General features: G+C 50.6%; 1 protein-coding gene across 6 annotated transcripts in view; it reads left to right on the top strand.

The window, feature by feature from the left end:
* Positions 1–17,965, top strand: part of ADCK1 (aarF domain containing kinase 1) — a 151,244-nt gene extending 133,279 nt beyond the window's left edge. For all 6 annotated transcript variants that reach the window (XM_058739852.1, XM_058739851.1, XM_058739855.1 and 3 more), the window contains 4 exons: positions 8,447–8,596; positions 9,771–9,968; positions 15,422–15,615; positions 17,215–17,965. In XM_058739852.1, coding sequence (XP_058595835.1) covers positions 8,447–8,596; positions 9,771–9,968; positions 15,422–15,615; positions 17,215–17,386 — 714 coding nt within the window. In that variant the 3' untranslated portion in view covers positions 17,387–17,965. The remainder of the gene's footprint in view (positions 1–8,446; positions 8,597–9,770; positions 9,969–15,421; positions 15,616–17,214) is intronic.
* The last annotated feature ends 583 nt before the right edge of the window (positions 17,966–18,548 follow it).

Below are 18,548 nucleotides of genomic sequence, written 5' to 3' on the forward strand. Positions count from 1 at the left end.
GGAATCGCTTTGCAGGTGGATGGGGATGACTCCAGACCCCCAACCGCTTACCGGGTCAGCCCTGCTCCACTTTGGAGAGGCCCCTCACCCTGCAGCATCCCAACCTAGCTGAGCCTAGCATGTGACAACCTGAAGACCAGTCTTAGTAGCCAGTATCCGATAGACTCAGGTAGAGAAACACCGGATTCGGAGGCAGAAGACCTAAGTCCAAGCTCTAGCTCTGCCAGTGGCTTGGTGTGTGACCTTGGACAAATCACTTCCCCTCTCTGGGCCTCAATTTTCTTGCGGAAGGCATTGGATTAGCTGGGCTTGAAGGGTACGTCCCGCTTGAATATTTTACACAGCAGTGATTCCTGGCTTGCTGGGGAGCTAAGACTTCACCCATCTATTTCAGAATCACCAGGGGGAGCTTATTTTACAATACAGATTCCTGCTCCACCCCAGATTTATTCCAGAATCTGGAGTGGAAAGGGTTGCAAGAATCCGCGTTTTAGCAAACTTCAGGTGGTTCAGATGCTGACTAGAGCCCAGCAGCCACCCGCCACCAGACCAGCCTCCAGGCACAAGGCAGCCTGCCCAGGTGTGCTCGCTCACCTGGCGAGCATGAGGCCTTGGGGGGCCAGCAGCCTGCAGAGGCCCTCTTTTGTTTTAATCTCTGCACCCGGAAACAGCACATTACCGAGGGCCTGACCTGCTGATCATATTTGCCAGTCACATTAAGAGCTGGTGACAGTGACTGTCATTGATTTTATTAAAAGTAAAGGTCGAGCAGGAGCATGCTTTCCTAGGCTGGATGGAGCCTCCTCAAACCAAAGGACGACTATTGATTGCAGACCTTTTATCGAAGGTTAATTGGATTTCAGTGAGTGTGTGTTTAAGACTCTGCCTGGGCTGAGGCTCAATTGAATTTGTGTGAAATTAGCTGAGAGAAAGGTGACAAAGTTGGGAGGTTGGGGGTGGTGGGGATGGGGCGTGGGGGCCCGGCAAGCAGACATCTTCTGTCTGCCAGGAGTGGAGGTGGGTGCAGGGATCGGGGGCTTGCAAGAGATGCCTGGGAGCCAGCTGGGGGAAGAGGGCAGGAGGCTCCCAGTGCTCGTTTTGTTGACTTCGATTCAGTCCTCTGTCCTTGGGATGGCCCTCTGGGTATGTTGTGTGGCCCCCAGAGCCTGTCTTTTTGCCTCTCCGAAAAGTAAATCTTGCCTTGAGTCAAAGGTGGCGGGGTGGGTCGGGATCTGGGGTTCAGCTCTCTGGAAGCCTTCCCACAAATCCTCCTTTTTCAAGACCCCCCAACTCCTGTTTACAGAGGTGTCAGGGGCCCTCAGTCGCTGAGCCTCTGTGGGCTTGGGGCAGACATCAAGCGCCCCCCTTGCCAGCTTAGGGTCCCTTGTTGTCCTAAGCCCGTTCTCAGTAGCTGTCTGCTCCCCCTCTGGCAGCACAGTCTTGCTCATCTCCTTTTCTCTGCCCTGTTGTTGGGGGCTCTTTGTATGGTTCCTGTTAGTCATTTTAGTGGGGTTGGGGGTGGAGTGGAGTCAGTGCGCGGATTCAGTCTGCCACATTTAGCCAGAACGCCTGGCCGTGCTTCTTCCTTCCAGCAGTTTTAAAACCCATCCCCTGTCATGCTGGGAGCCGTGAAAGGGTCTCAGCTGTGTCTTTCGGCAGACGTGTATCACGCACCTACTGTGTGCAGGCACTGCGCATCAGTGCTGTGCCCGAGGTGGGCACAGCGTGTGGGAGAAGGTGGTGCTGGGTGAGGCCTCACTGAGGCTGGGCGCTGTGGTGGGAGGCGCAGAGGGTTTCAAAGTAGCGGCACCCCGGGGTTGTGCCTGGCTCTACCATTTGTTGGTCAGGTGCCCTTGGGTAAGTTACTTAAACTCTGATTTTCCACCTCTGTGCAGGTGGCGTCACACCGGTACTTACTTCGCAGGGTTCTCGTGCAGACAGCAGGCTGTGAAGTTTGTAAAAAAATCATTTATAATTTATGGTATCGTTATTCACAGAGGCATGTCTTCCTGAGAATGTTCTTTGTGCCTCTCCTTTCCACCTTCCTCTGTTGTCCTGGGTATGTAGACTTGGAAAATGAGTGGTGGTCATCGACTGAGCAAATGGTGACTCCCCATCTGTAAACGCCAGACTGCAGTTAGTCCCCCAGTTTCCCTGTGGTGAATACCACACTCAGTGGACCTCCGGCTCTGTGTTAGGAGGTGCTTAGAGGACCAGGGAAGCAAGGCTGAAGAGGCACCAAGGACCCTACTTACTGAAATCACTAGAAAGAAATCATCTCCTCCCATCGTCCACATACAGAACTCCATAACTTGTCAGACCGAATCTTGAGAAGCATAGGGGATGTTAGAGAGATACAGGTGCATGAGACAGGTTCCTGGAGATTTCTTTCCCCAACAGCAGGGGAGTTAGGAGTGGAGTCGGCCTTCCTGGATTCTGGTACCAGCTCTGCTACTTACGAACCATGCTGCCTTGGTGAAGCCAGTCACCCTTTGGAAGCCCCAGCTGCCTCTTGTAAAGTGGGGTGCAGGAGAATAACCCATAGGATTGTTTGATGATTGAAACATGAAGCGTTGGGTGTAGTGCCCACAGCACATGCTCAATAGAAGTTGTTTTTATGCTGGAATTCCAACCCTCAGCCCCCTCTGTGGCACTAGTGGTCAAATAGTTGCCGGAAAGAGGAAATGTGTAGGGAAGAAACCCTTTTCCCCATTTCTTCTATTGACACAGGTAAGGTGGAAGGATGTGGAAATACTTCTCTGGAGTGCGCTGTGCCCAAGGCAGGGGATGTCAGATGTCGACAGCTCTTCCTTAACTGTGTCTTCAATAGTCCTAGCCCCTAGGACCCAGTCCCTCTGGTCGCTGTGATCATTTGAACCTGTCTGGCCAGGAGACCCTTATTGGCCTTGGGGATACCCCCTGTCCTGGCTCTCAGGTGATGTGTAACCCAGAGAAGCTTTTGCCAGGCTCCAAAATTAGAGTAACTCCCCCAGCTGCCTCTAATTAACCCACTCGCCACCTCTGTGGTTGGAGAGGCTCCCCATGTCTTCACATTTAGGGATTTCATCTCAATGTTGGCTCGTCCAAGATGGACCCTCTCCATGGATAGATTTGGCCTCACTGGGCAGCAGCAGGTAATCTGAGGTTTATGGGTCCCCAGGGAGGTTCCCAGGGCAGCGTAAGGGTGGAGAGTAAAATTCTGTAGGCAGTGGTCTGGTCTGGTCTTTCAGGCTCTCAAGAAGCCTGGCCATAAACTGACAGAGAGCAAGGAGAGTTTGAATTATTAACCTCTTTATAGTTAATATTGGGCTACTTACATGATTATTAATATCCTGCAACACCAGCCTCCTGTTTCTTTGAGAGTTCTTGGCCTTGCTTGTATGACACCCCCAAGAACATAAATAGACGTTCCCTTGGGGGTGGGAATAAATTAATCCTTGCAATTATAGAATAATTAAAGCACTTTCAGCCAATTCAAGTTTTGAGAAAAATCCAAAAATAACTCCTTGATTTAAATATTATTTACTAAATTAATTCTTTACTCAGCCTTTTTATAGATTCCTGTTTTTTTTTTTTTTTTTTTAACCTCCCCACTGTCAGGGAATAAAGGCATTGAGTAATTACTAAAGTCACTTACATGAATGGACATTCTTTTTACATGGAACAATTAAAAGACTTGTCACTGACTTTTTTTCTAAAAAGAGCTATACTATGGCTTTAGTTAACAGTTTTTTGGTTAGAGAAGCAGTCCTGGATTTCCCTCTGAGACTCTTTTCTCCAAATGGAATGCCTTCTTGGATGCCGTGAGGACCTTCAGAGGGTTTTGCTGCAGCCCCTGCCTTTAGGGGCTTCCCTGTGAGTGGAGGAGGAGTATAGCGAGGTGATTGACAGCTTGTTCCCTGGACCCAGACCACCTGGGTTTGGAGCTTGGTTTCACGAACTGCTGGCTGGGCGGCCAAGCTTCTTTCCTTTTTTATGTATTTCTTCCTCCACTTGTCTCCTACAGAGGATGGCTGTGAGTCCATGGAAAGTGCCTGGAATGGTGCCTGGCACAGAGTGTTAGCTGTTACCATTCTAAGAAGATGGCATTTCCTTGTCTTTATGCAAATGCCACTGTCACAGGGCAGGGGGCAGCCTTAGAGGAACTGAACATTTTTGCAAAGGAGACATACACGTGGCCAACTGGTACATGAAAAAGGTGCTCAGCATCACTCGTCATCAGGGAAATGCAAACCCAAACCACAAGGAGATATCACCTCACACCGGTTGGAACGGGCATCGAGAAGCTAAGAGAGCGAAGTGTTTGTTGGTGAGCATGTGGAGGAAAGGGAATGCTTGTACGCTGTTGGTGGGACTGCAGATTGGTGCAGCCACTGTGGAAAACAGTGTGGAGGTTCCTCCAAAAAGTAAAAATAAAATGACCGTATGATTCAGCAGTTCACTTCTGGGTATATACCTGAAGGAAATTAAATCAGTATCTGGAAGAGATACCTGCATCCCCATGTTCAATGCAATATTTATATTTGTTTGCTCTTAATCACAAGACATAGCTAAATTATTATGGAAAGGGGATGGGAGAGAGGGTTGTGTGCCCAGCGATGGCCTTAGGTTTCTTCTGGGATCCTCGGTGTCTCTGAGTAAGAGGGGGGCTGGCTGCCGTTCTCTGGGCAAAATGGTGCCAAGGAAGTATTTACTGAAACTCTGACAGATGTTAAGAAAAATTACCCAAAATTTAGAAATTAAGGGCAAGAGTGTGCAATGTGTCCTTTCACAGTCCTCCTTGGGTATTGTGCAGGCAGCCCACCGAGGGCTTTTTAATATCTAGAGAAATGTACTTTTGTTTGATTCTGCTATTGACAATTAATTAGGGGCTCAGACTGAAGTCGTATGTCAACCTGTAGATCTTATCCTGTAGAGATATGCAAATAATTTCTGCCCAGTGGAAAAGATAACCTCAAAGGTTACGATTTCCTTACTGCTCTGTAGAGCAATAACCAGTTTTATATCTAATCCAGGAATCTCAGTCTCTTATTCCTGTTTAAGTTCCCATAAATACCCAGTCCCTCGAAATTCTCTGAACCTGCTCTTTTTATGTGCTCCTCTATTGGCGAGGTGAACAATCTTTGACATGTATTCATCCTATATTCTTATGAGTTACGTTTTTAGCCTTTTGAAAATGAAACTTTGATCAAAGTGATAATGGTTACGTTTTTTTCTCCAAGTCTTAGATCATAAGCTGCCACATCACAACAAACACATTTGTGTGTCTTCTGTAGTATGAAGCACCTTGAGGTCTATGCAGATCTAGCAGACGCATAGTGTATGGCATAGTATACAGTGTGGTATACAAAGTGCTTTCCCAGATGCGGTCACATTTTGACCTTGAAAGTCGAGGTTACCCTGGGAGGAAGCAGAGCAGCTGGAATTAGTTCCACTTGACAGCTAGGGGAACTTAGACCCGGACTGAGAAGGCAGGTGACTTGTCCTCAGGTCACCCATGCCATGAGTGGCAGTGCCAAGAGGGCTCCAGAGCAAAGCTGACGGCATAGGCTGGTCTCCCCTCTTGTCTGTCTCTGTTGGTGAAATCTGGTGAGGGTGAACATCAGGAACAGCTCCCAGCTGCAAAGACACCCAAGGAGGGGCAGCTGGCTGGGGTGTCGAAATGGAGGGGGCCACTTGATGGCTTTGCCTGCATGTGTATGAGCTTCAGTTGGCAGTGCCTCTTGCTCCTCCTGCTCCGGCAGCAGCTCACTCCTCATGGGCAAGGGCTCCCCCGTCCTGAGTCCCCAGGTCCCCAGGGGCTATCTTTCAGTGTAGTAATAGGGGGCCCAGAGCGATTAGCAATATTTCAGAGAGCTCAGGGGAGATCATACATCTCCCCATGACAGGTCTGCCCAGACTAAATGAAATGTCATTTCTCTGCTTTTGGCTGGAATTCTGTCAGCTCAGTCTGGCTGTACTGCTTATCTTGGGCTGATCAGGAGCCCTGATTGGACCTTATATGCATCCTTGACAAATAAAAATGAATTATTACTTAATAAATGCAATTGGTTTGGCAAATGCATCCTTTCAGAGCATGGCTCCATGGAGCTCCAAAGAGCCTAACAAAAGGGCTTCTCAAAAGGGGACTTGCCGGCTCAGCCGGGACCAACTCCACTGGGCCCGCCTCCGAGGAAACAGAAAATGGTGGCCTGGGACATCTGACATCTCAGCCTGAGGCTGAGCACCCGACCTGGGGCAAAGTCCTCCAAATGCCGGCAGAGTACCTGGCATTCATTTCCCCCAGCATGACATCGGATAGGTGTCAGGAGTTGAGACAACCTCTTTAACCCCGGTGTCTTCATCTCTTAAAAAATGTAATGGACCCTGGTCTGCCACTCTCCCAGGAGTGTTGAGAGGAGTCAGTAAAAACGGAGCTGCCAGGAGGGGTCACTGGGCTCCAAGCACCTGGATGTTCTCACTTGTGAGTGGCACTACTGTTGTTTCCGTTGTACAGAAGCCGAGAGTATCAGCAACCCGTTTAAGGTCACAGAGTTCACTTGAGAAGTCCAGATGTTGTCATGAGCCTGCGTGGTAGAGTGGTTACTGGAAGGCTGCGGGGTCACACCTGGCTTGGGTCCTGGCTTCACCTATCTGTAGTCCTTAGCTCTGTATAAGTTGCACCCCGATGAGTCTCAGCTTCTTATCTGCAAAATAGGGATCATAATTGTACCTACATGTAAAGCTGTTATAAGGCTGTCAGCTATTGTAGGGTGATTCTTGATGATTTATTCTGGAGCCAATTACAATTGATTGGGATTCAGAAGAGATGAAGGGGGTTAGGATAAGCATGAAGGCAGGAACCACAGCATCTCAAAAAAACATAGGCAAGGGTCTTATTCATGTTGAAGACAGAGTCCTATATTCACATGTTTGGCTTATTATAGGCAAGTGGATGCTGAGTAGAACCAGTCTATGGTATGTAAATTATACCTCAATAAGGCCATTTAACAAAATAGAGCCAGTCCTTGCCATCTTAGGAGCTCCTAACAGTGAGCTACATAGTCATTAGTCAAATAATGACACAAATAGTGTGCTAGTACCATGAAAGAATAGTACAGAGTTCTATGAGAGTTTATGCCAGGAGAACCTCATCTAGGCTGGGAGGTCAAGGAAGGCATCTCCAGAAAGGTGATGCTGAGCTGGGGTGGGGAGGAAGACAGGGGTGAACCAGGTGAAGGGAGGGAGGTGGGAGGAAGGCTCTTGGCAGATGGACTATCATGTGCAAAGGTCCTGAGGTAGGAAGGTACAGGGTCATTGGAGAAGAGAAAGAGCACAGACGTGACTGTAGTATCGTGGCATGAGATAAGACCGGGGAGGGAGGCTGGGCCTGGTTGTGCAGGGCTTTGTAGGCAAAGGAAAGGAATTGAACCTTCATCTTAAGACCCCACTCCTTATGTTTCCCACCCGTGGGCCCCAGCTCCTCTCCTCTGGCTAGGACATATTTGCTAGTGACCATGGGGTCCAGCAGGGACTGAGAGAAATGTCAAGGGCAGTGTGTGTCCTGGGGCATCAGCTTTGTGAGTTGAGCCTCTCTTTGTCCTCTGGAAACCCATTGGCAGACCATCTGTGGGCCCAGGTCTGGTGCTATTCAGCAGCTGTTCCCTAGCTGGGAAGAGGCTTTTTTAGCTTTAATAAAAAGGGAGTAAAGATAAGAAGACCGCCTCGGCATGGAGGGCAGCAGTGACAGGATGATTTAAATGGCCTCTCCAGTGTCATTTCTTCTGTGCAGACACCATAAATCAGATTAGCCCTGGTCTCTGGCGGGGAGGTGTGAAGGGAAAGGGGCCTGAAGGAAAGGGGAGCAGGGCTGTGACTCTGGGTCCTCCTGGGACTGCCTCAGAGCTGGTGGGACAGCTCTAGGGGGTGCCAGGGTAACGTATTCCTGATCCACAGCCCTCTAGACCTGCTTGTTGGAGAAAGGGAAGTTGGGATGGTGTCACAACCACTCCAGCTCTCCAGCTCATCTTTAGCTTTGGTGGGAGAATGAAGATCCTGAGAAGAGAATAGGGAAGAGAAGGATTGGGGAAGAGTGGAGGGCAGGGGTTGGGGGTGGGAGTTATAGCCTTTGGGCATGCTTGAAGCAGTGGTTCTACCTCGTTCTATATTATGGTCATCTTGGGAACTTTAAAATAAGTGCTGATGCCTGGGACCACCTCTAACACTTCTGAGTTCTCGGTGATTCTAATATGTGGCTGAAGTTGAGGATAACTGGATTAGAACTCAGCTTCTGTCTTAAACTCAAGAACTATACAATCACAAGCCATTCGTCCCACCATGACCACTCAGGCCCACCCAGCACTGCTGGCCTTCCTCTTGAAAGTGACCAGATTGAGGGGCCAGTGTCGAAGTCTCTGAGATAGGTATTCATGTGGTGTAACTCCCACCTGCCTCCCTTCTCTTTCAGATTTCACGCCACCTGGGAAAAATATACAGCGAGATGATCTTTGTCAATGGTTTTGTGCACTGCGACCCCCACCCTGGCAACGTGCTGGTGCGGAAGCACCCGGGCACAGGAAGGGCAGAGATTGTCCTGTTGGACCACGGGCTCTACCAGGTAGAAGAGGCCTTTTTTACCCAGCCAGTCCAGGGTCTGGTCCTGGGATCAGAGGTTGCTGATCTCCCGATCGGCCACAGACATGGGAGGCAGATATCCAGGGCAGATGGAGAGGCCCTGCCCTACCCCTAGAGCTGTTGTTCTGTGTAAGTCACATCATACGAGCTCTCTCCAGTTGAATGAGGTTGGTAATGCTTCCTTTATAGGCTGCTGTGGGAAGTAGATGGGGATATGCCTGGGTATGTGCAGGTGCTTTGTCAGCTGTAAAAACCTTGCTTCCCAGGGAAGCCTAGGCCAGCCCACTGGGAAATGAGCTGCCCTTGGATGAGCTGGGAATTCAGGGTAAGGAGGTAACTTAGCCCCAGGGAGGACGTAATGTGTAGTGGAAAAGAGGGCTAGGAACTGCTAGGGGCTGGATGCCCCCAGACTCTGTCCTCTGGAACTTGGGACTCATCTGGGTTCAGGTGAGCCATGGTCTCCTGCCTGGAAGTTGGGAAGTTCACTGCCAGTCCTGGGAACCAGGGCCTATCTTGAGTTCATGGCAGATGGTCCTGGGGAGGTTTCCCCAATGACCTCTTACTCCTCCCCTCAGGGCCTTGATCCCACCTCCCAAAATCTTGGCCTCCTTTGAAAGACTTACTGACATTGGGTACGTTGGTTTGAGGTAGGCCAGCTGCTGTCAGACACAGCCCCCCAAACAAATGATGGCCCAGGCACAACAGACATCTTATTGTTGTCTCGGGTAGGTGGAGGTGTCTGAAGGCAGGGGCTGACTGAGGCTCTGCCCCACAGGCTTCCCTGGGGGTGGGCTCATCATCCTCCAGCAGCAGGGGTGGGGGCTCAGAGCAGTATGCGTGGGAGAGTTTTTGGCAGCTGGATGTGGAGCTTCTGCCACATTCCATTGGTCAGAGCTCAGGCAGAGGGCCACATCCAAGTAGGAGGGAGGTAGGGAATGTGATTTTAGTGGGCAATTGGTAGCTTCTGGCCCTGAAGACCAAGGCTGGCCAGATAGTAGCTTTGAACTTGGGCCTTCAGAGATGGCTGAACTTTGGGAGAGAAGCAGATGTCATGCCCTAGTTCCCCGGTCTTCCCCTTCACTGTAATCATACCAGCCAGGGTCTAAGTCTTCTGTGGGGAAAAGAGGCTCAGGTCCTGCCACATTGTCCCCACACAGGTGCTTACGGAGGAGTTTCGGCTGGATTACTGCCACCTCTGGCAGTCGCTGATTTGGACTGACATGGAGAGAGTGAAGAAGTACAGCCAGCGCCTGGGAGCCGGGGACCTCTACCCTTTGTTTGCCTGTATGCTGACGGCCCGGTCTTGGGACTCGGTCAACAGGGGCATCAGCCAAGCTCCGGTCACCGCCACTGAGGTGGGTGGTCCCCTCCTGGCCCTGTCTTCTCCTGAATGCAAGGGGTGGGGCCAGGGATGGTCTTTGGACCCCTGCCAACCCAGGGCCTGAGGTTGTGGGCTGGTGGGCTGTGGCAATGGGACTGTGGGTAGCACTGGAGATATACTGGAGGAGAAGCCGCAGCCCTGGATGCAAGGAGGGAGAGGAAACGGTGTCTTACTGTATCCCTCCTGGCCTTACCAACCTGGTCGTGTTGACTGTATAACCCAGACTGCTGTGGCTTTTGCTCCAACATGCTCACATGAGATTTCAGGCTTCCACCAAGTTCTCCTCCAAGACTTCTAGAAATCCCCAGGGACTGTCTCATCGATACGTCTAGTTCCACTTGAGCTGCCTCCTGCTGGGCACGGTCTCCCATTGCAAACTTCCTGTAGGGCTCCCTACTGGGGAGAGCACCTCAGTTCCCCACGCGGCCACTTGTCCCATTGTTCTCCCTGAGTGTGTAGCAAAAACAGCTTTGTAGTTCACTTCTCTGTTGGATCTAGATGAGAGTCCCATGGAATCTGGGCTGAGACTGGTCCTAGGAACCCCTCCTCCCTGTACTCACTGCCACCTCCCTCCCAGGCTTCTCATTCTCTCATGGAATTGGCTTCTGTCTTCCCAGCTTGCTGGACCCATGCACACTTGCCCATAGCTGTGTGGGGACGGGCTTAGGCTCAGCCGAGGCCCCTGCTCAAGGTTCTGCTTGTGCAGTCAGATAGACCTGGATTCTAGTTGTAGGTCCTGCTCTTCCTGGTGGCATGGCCTTGGATGGTTCTCGCCACCTCTTGGAGACTCACAATCCTCCCTAAGCTGCCTTGTGATGGGGACCTTTAGGAATGGCTGGATGGAATCTCAAATGTCGTCACCAAAGAGACCACCTCTCCTGTCTCTTGGCTCTGCTTTCCTGCAAATTGACATCATTCCCCCTCAAGCTTGGTGGCAGCATTGACTGCCAGCTGCCCCAGGCTTGTGTGGCTTGAAAGCTCATTATCTTGGAAGTGAGACCATCTCCTTCCTTTGTTAAATAGGGATGATAACTTCAGGGATGCTTTATTGATAATGCATGTAAAGTGCCTGCCCATAGTTCCTGAAGTTTGTTCATTGAACAAACATTTGTTTTTGCTGGAACCTAAACTAGGTGCTGGGGATCAAAAGATGAACAGACAGGCCTTCCATGTAATTTGCACTGTGATTGAGGGAGACAGTAAACAAGTGAACAAACAGGTAAATGGAATAATTGCAGGTTATGGGTACGGGAGGCAACAGGTGGGGTGAGTAATGGGGGTGCTGTAGACTGGGTGCTCAGAGATCTTGCTGGGAGCTGACATCTGAGTTCTGGAGGACAAGAAAAGCAGCAGCCAAAGCAGAGCTTGGAGAAAGCATTCCGGGCAGAGGGCACACGATGCCGCAGAGCAGGAGGGGAAAGCGTCAGCATGGTCTGGATTGTGGGGAGGTGGGTGCTGGAATGGGAAGAATTTGGGGTGCTGGGCAGAGAGAGCATCACACGGGGTCTCATAAGCCATGGGAAGAGGTTCAGATTAATTCTCAGTACAAAGCAAAGCATGTGTCAAGCAGGAGAAGGATGTGCCCAGAGTTGTTACTTTAAGTACCTCTCTGGACGGGGCAGGATGAGCACAGGGGCAGTCGGTCAGAAGGCTGGAGGTGAGGGGGGCGCAGACCTCACTAGCGGCAGCAGAGCTGGAGGGAAGCAGACGGAGCCAGGGTGTACTTTGGATGGAAGATTGGGAGGCCTTTCTGTCAACTTGGATGTGGAGAGGAAGCGAAGGGCGGGCAGTCAAAGTTGCATCCCAACATGTTGGGGTCAGGCGTAGGGTAGGGGGTGAAGCTACTTCCTGGCATAGGGAAGACTGGGAAGGACATAGTTAGGGGGCAGGAGACAGTAGTTAGAGCATTCAGATGGAGGTGTCATGGGCAGCCAAGCTTGGAGCTCCAAGAACGAGTCCAGGCTCAAAATATAAATTTAAGAGTTCTCAGGGTATACTTGGTATTTAAAGCCTCAGAGATGGGCAAGATTGCATGGCGCACAGTAGGTACTTGGTGTATGATATGTTTTTTTTTTTTAATTTAAAAATCTTGTTTTTGTTTTTGAGAGAAAGAGCACGAGTGAGGGGAAGGGCAGAGAGAGAGAGGGAGACACAGAATCCGACACAGGCTCCAGGCCCTGAGCTGTCAGCACAGAGCCCTATGCAGGGCTTGAACTCACGAACCATGAGATTGTGATCTGAGCCAAAGTTGGACTGAGCCCCCCAGGTGCTCCTGATATGTGTTCTTATGAATTACTCACTTATAAAGACCCAGCATAAATGCTATGTATTAGTCTGCTTGGGTTGCTGTAGTAGAATACCACTGATGAGGTAGCTTGAGCAACAGAAATCTATTTTCTCACAGTTCCGAAGACCAGAAGTCCAAGATCAAGTTATCATCAGGATTGGTTTCTGGTGTAGCCTCTCTTCCTGGCTTGTAGGCAGCTGCCTTCTCGCCATGACTCACATGGCCTTTCTTCCGTGTGTACACGCTCCTGGCTTCTCTTCCTCTTCTCTGAGGGACATCAGTCCTATTGGGTTAGAATATAAAGTCACACTTCACCCTTATGAAGTCACTTAATTTTGTTGACCTCTTTGAAGGCCTTGTCTCCAAATATAGTCACACTCGGGTTAGGACTTCAACGTATTGATTTGGGACACAATTCAGTCCATAGCACCAGCCAGGAAGCTCCTGTTCATCACCTTTGCCAAACATGGCCCCTTAATACTTGTATCACTCACATGCACGCCATCTTAGACTCTGAGAGTGGCTGTTTGTATACTTCTGTGAATTCTCCAGCTAGGTGGTGAGTACCTGGAGGGCAAGAATCCTTTCTTTTTTTATTTATTTATTTATTTATTTATTTATTTATTTATTTATTTATTTATTTTTTAATATATGAAATTTACTGTCAAATTGGTTTCCATACAACACCCAGTGCTCATCCCAAAAGGTGCCCTCCTCAATACCCATCACCCACCCTGCCCTCCCTCCCACCCCCCATCAACCCTCAGTTTGTTCTCAGTTTTTAACAGTCTCTTATGCTTTGGCTCTCTCCCACTAAGAATCCTTTCTTGCACATCTTTTTATAAAGGCCTGCAGTCCTGGGACCACATCTAACAGAGAGGTATTGGTGTAGATTCTGGAGACATGGAATCCATTTCCTCACTTTGGATGAAAACCCAGAGAGAGAATAAACTTAGCTGCTCCAGACCAGCCCCAACCCAGTCTCTGAGATGTAAGGGTTCCATTTTTCTGAGTCTTAGTCTTATTGAGAATGAGTGTAACCTCCAACATTGTGTCAGGGTAGATGTTTTTCCAACTAAAAGTGGCTTAAACATTTAAGCATTTATTTTCTTCATAACAAGAAGCCTGGAGGTAGGTGGGTCCAGGTTGGTTAACTGAGTAGATCAGCAATTCAGGGCTCTGGGCTAACTCTTGTGGTTCTAAGATGACTGTGGCAGTTACAAGCTTCATACCTTTATACCCTGATTGACGTCCAGAGGTGGGAATTAGGGGCCATTTCTTCTCATATATTGTTCCTTAATAAGAAAACCTTTCCCAGAGGGTTCAAAAGACTCCCCCCTAGGTCAATAGGCCAGAATTGTGTCTCATATCTATGCCTGAGCCAATCACTTGGCAGAGGCATTCCGCTCAGGGCACACCATGGCTGAGATCAATCAAGATCCCCCACCCTGGGACTCGCCTCCCTGAAGAACATGGCCCCAAGGGGTCAAGCAAGCAAAAATGGGGTTCTTTAGAGAAAGGAGAATGAGGAATGGCTGTTGGGTAGGCACCCAACAGAGTCTACTGCAGACACTCACCAACAGGATAGTCCAAGCTTGAAGAGATGCCCCCTAGAGGGAGCCTGCGTGGGTGCAGGTGCTCTGAGAGGGGCTGTCTCCATCCAGGTCAGTCCCCACCTTGCTGAGGGGGTCCCTCTGGTGAGCAAGGCCTTGATCTGGCCTTAACCCTCAGGCAGGATGGCCTGTAACTATGGTGGGAGGCGGTGGGGAGACAGACAGCCTCAGTGTCTGGCTTGGTGTTGAGATATTACAGTCTGATAGCTCCTGCCTGAGGGACATTTCGAGTTTCACAGCTACTCAGTTATCAGCAGTGCACACGTATTCCGGAAAGGGCTGAGAGTCCTGCTTTTGCTGCAGAAGGCGGCCGCGTGGGGAAGCCTTTGGCAGCATTGCTGCGCCCCTTGTCATGACTTGGATTAGCACCAAGCATCTCCCCGATCCTTATCTCTGCTGTCCCTCTTGGTCAGACTGGGAGGTGGGTCCAGGGGGCCTCAGCATTCCCAGTTTTTAGGTGAGAACCCTGGGTTCTAAGAGATGAAAAGGCTTGCCCAGGGTCCCCGCTGTGAGGTGAGAGGAGGCAGGTCCTGGTGGTGGTGGTGGCCTGGGCTCTGCAAGAATTCCAACCCTGACTCACCACTTACTAGCTGTGGCCTGCAGGCAGGTTGCCTAACTTCTCAGTCCTTTGGTTTCCTTTTCTCAAACGGGGGTGATACATTTACCTGATAGGGTCATTGTGAGGATTAAATGAGCTAATGCCTGCAGCCATTTTCTCTGGAGATTGAGAAGAGGTCAGAAGTGCACCATCATGCTCAGGGCTCTGGCTGGGGGCAGGTGTTTGCACAGAGCCCTGCAGAGTTCAGGGGCAGGGAAAGAAGCCAGACCTCACACTCAGACACCAGCATGGGGTAAGCCCTGGCTCCTGCTCTTTGGGCAGCGGGACCTCAAGCACTGAGGGGGCGGCGGGGCTCTGGGTGTGTCTGGTGGGGCACAGAGTCAGGCAGGGGATAGAGCTAGACTTTGGAGTTGGGTTGGGGTCAGGAGCTGAGATCTATGAACTGTACCAGCCTGGGCTTGGCTGAAGGGATGGGGGACATGACTCAGCTGGCACCAGCTTCCAGGGCTCCTTCCAGGCCTGTCATCAAATTGGTGGCCAGTGAGAAAAGCCTTGGTTCACCTCACACGGGTGAACCCTTGGGCCAAAGGCTAGCTAACTCCAGCCTCATCAAATGGCTGATGAGGAAGTAGACTTCCTGCCCCAGTCAGTACTGGCTCGTGGGCTCGGAGGATCGGTATTGGTGACCTTGGGGAGCCAAGAATGGCAGAGGTCCTGTCGATGTGCTCCTGTACTGCGTCCAGTGCTAGGCCAGAAGTTGGGGTGAGACGTCATATCCAGATTTGTCAGACTACAAAGCCCCCGTGTTAAGCTTCCTTCTGGGGAGCTCCCTAGTGGCACTGAGGCAGCCATATGCTAAAAGCTCCCTTCTGGAGCCTCCTTGCAGCCCCTCAGCCATAGGCACCTACCACCCTGAGCCCCACTTCCCACACCAACTCTCCGTGTCTGTCTCCCTGTTGCTGCTTCAGGACTCAGAGATCCGCAACAATGCCGCCAACTACCTCCCCGAGATCAGCCAGCTCCTCAACCACGTGCCTCGCCAGATGCTGCTCATCTTCAAGACCAATGACTTGCTCCGTGGGATTGAGGCTGCCCTGGGCACCCGTGCCAGTGCCAGCTCCTTCCTCAACATGTCACGTTGCTGCATCAGAGCGCTGGCCACGTGAGTGTGGGCTCTGGCCTCTCCTTCCCTCCTAGCTCCCTGGCCTGCTCCAGGGGTCTCATTTGCCTCCACTTTCTCCCACCAGTCCCCAGGGCCTTGCCTGAGCTCCCTAGTCTGCACCTGTCCTTGGAGGAAAAGTTAGGGGCAGGAGACAGCTCCGGTAAATTCGCTGATTCCGGGCTGTGTTTTTGGGCGGTCCAGAGAGCCGCCTGTACTTTAAAGTATGTGGATTTTAGGACCTCACCCTCCTAGTCAGGCTTTCCAGGTAATTTTTTTTTTTAATTTTTTAAAATGTTTTATTTGTTCTTGAGAGAGAGAGAGAGAGAGAGAGAGAGAGAGAGAGAGCGCGCACAAGCACATGAGCGGGGAGGAGCAGAGCGAGAGAGGGACACAGAATCCGAAGCAGGCTCCAGGCTCTGAGCTGTCAGCACAGAGACCAACATGGGGCTCTAACTCACAAGCCATGAGATCATGACCTGAGCCAAAGTCAGACGCTTAGCCAACTGAGCCACCCAGACACCCCTAGGTGATTCTTACCTTCACTAAAGTTTGAGATGCTTTCTGAGAGTCTCAGTCCCATCCAAGTGTCCCCTGGGCTTGGAATCAGGACACCCTGATGCATGCATCCCATCTCTAACTGGTCCCAGGACCCGTCTCCGCAGGATCGGCTAAGCGGCAAGGCCAATGCTCTTTTCCCTGCACGTGTCGCCCTGACTCAGGGAAGTGTCGCCAGCAGGTTCACTTGGGATATCAGATCTTTTTAGATGCCTCAGTGCCCTTGGAGTATTGGTGAGGGAGGGAAGGTGCTTCCTCAGGGAGGTATTGCTAGAGAAGTGAAGGTTCTAGGCCTTTCTCCCTGAGTGTGCAGATACATGGTAATGGCCATGCTCTGGCTGAATTTTCTCTTCTGAGAGAGGAGGCCTAGATTGGTGTCAACTCCCATCCATCCAGTGCAGGGAATGGGTCATTTTGGCAAATTGATGAAGGGAGTGTTGACCACATACATCATGCAACCATGATCAGATATTGAATTAGATTATAGCAAAATAGACTGCACACAGAAAGGTCTGAGCATGATTTATTCTTTGAGGGTTCTGGGAACCAAGTCTTAAAGGGTCATTATCATAACACCAATTTTTGTCATGTTCTTTTGTTAGTGCAGAAGGGGTTGAGCTGGGTTGAATCCATACTGGCCTCAGCCTCTCAGGGCCACCTGACCTAGTTTCCAGGTGATTCAGTCTCAGAAAGTTTGGGAAAGCTTTTATACTGAATTTGGGGGATTCAGGATTAGCATATATTTACTAACCTTCCAGAAAAAGGGACACATTGGAATGTTCTACCCAGTGGGTCCATTAGATCTTTGATACCCTGTGAAACCGCTGCTTTTATTACCCCACTTATCTGGAAAGTTCCTTTGGAGTAGTTGAGTCCCTCTGGTCTCTGGGTGGGTGGGCAGTGCTATGATCATGTAACCAGGAGTTATCTGCTAGGGCAGGGGCCTGGTAAGTTGACTAAGTCAGGATCTTCTGTTGTTGTGATACTGAGTGCTTCTTGCCTCTTTATCTCTTGTTCTCTCCTCCCTTCTTGTCTGTCCTGCAGGCACAAGAAGAAGAGTACCTGTTCGTCCTTCAGAAGGGCCCAGATCTCTTTCAGCGAGGCCTTCGACTTATGGCAGATCAACCTTCATGAACTCATTCTGCGTGTGAAGGGGTTGAAGCTGGCCAGCTGGATCTTGGCCTTTCTTTGCTGGCTGTTGCCCACTCCATACTGAGTGGACTTGCTGTCCCCTTTCCCTTTCCAGTGTGATTCTGTGGTGGGCAAGTTGACTTTTCACTCCACTCCTCTGTCATGTCTCCACCCAGGTGCCCTATTTCTGTCACATGGTGGCCTGGGACCCCACGATCATTGTCCATGGCACCACTATACTTCACACCTCTGGAATCCCTCCCCTATGCTGTAGCCCTTGTCTCTGGGCCCACAAGCTGTCCCCTGCAGTAGGCTTCTCCCCTGATCCAGGGAGATGGCCCACCACTCTAGGTGGGTGCCATGGGGCTGGATGTCACCCTACTTCCGGTAACAACTCCTGTTGTCAGCATGGACCATGAATCCCACTGACTTCCTACATGAATTCCTACATTTAACTTGTGGGCACTTTGATTTTGTTGGAAGAGAGCATTGTTTCTGATCTTGCTGGGAACAGATTCCCTCTCCTTGTCCTGTCATTCCCCAGAGGTGTTGCACCTGAGCAAGGTGGCTCGGCATCCAGGGCATGAGTTCACTGCTGTCACGGTGACCCCTTTGGTGTTTTATATACTGTGTTTCAATAAAACCCCTTGAGGGTTGCAGGGAAGGGCTTTGTTGGTGGGATTTTTATTCTAGGTTGGGGGTGAGTCCACATTGGCCGTTAGGTAAGAGTGGACCTGGGCGTCTTGTGCCACTGTGTTCTGCTTGGCATCTTGCCCCTGTCATCCTTCCAGCCTTTCCCTGTGTGGCCGCTTCCTGCCGCATGTAGGCTTTTCTTACTTTCCAAGACTCTGAGGCTTTGGTCAGAGGAGTTAAGAAGCCCAAGGCCAAGAACTCAGAGGCTCATCTGAAACTTCTGCCTTTGGTTTCTCTGGGTTCTCCACCTGCTTTGTTCTACTCATTGCTTTGCTCTACTCATTGTTCTACTCATGTCCTGACTTAGCCCTTTGGCTCCTCATTTGACGCCCTCAGTCCTGGAGACTGTAGTGTAAGCCTCAGTCACTGTGGCTAGGGTTCCACTCTGGAGCCTCCTTGTCTCCTGTCTGGACCCCATGCTTCCATCTGTTGCCCATGGCCAGGGCTGCCCCGCCCCCACTCAGTCATCTGCTCCTGTTTCTGGGTCATCCCCATAGTCCTGCTCTAACTCCAGGTCCCTGAGAGACTCCACATTTGGCAGGTCCTACTATTAC

Source organism: Neofelis nebulosa, chromosome 7 (assembly GCF_028018385.1).
Source record: "Neofelis nebulosa isolate mNeoNeb1 chromosome 7, mNeoNeb1.pri, whole genome shotgun sequence".
Taxonomy (NCBI): Eukaryota; Metazoa; Chordata; class Mammalia; order Carnivora; family Felidae; genus Neofelis; species Neofelis nebulosa.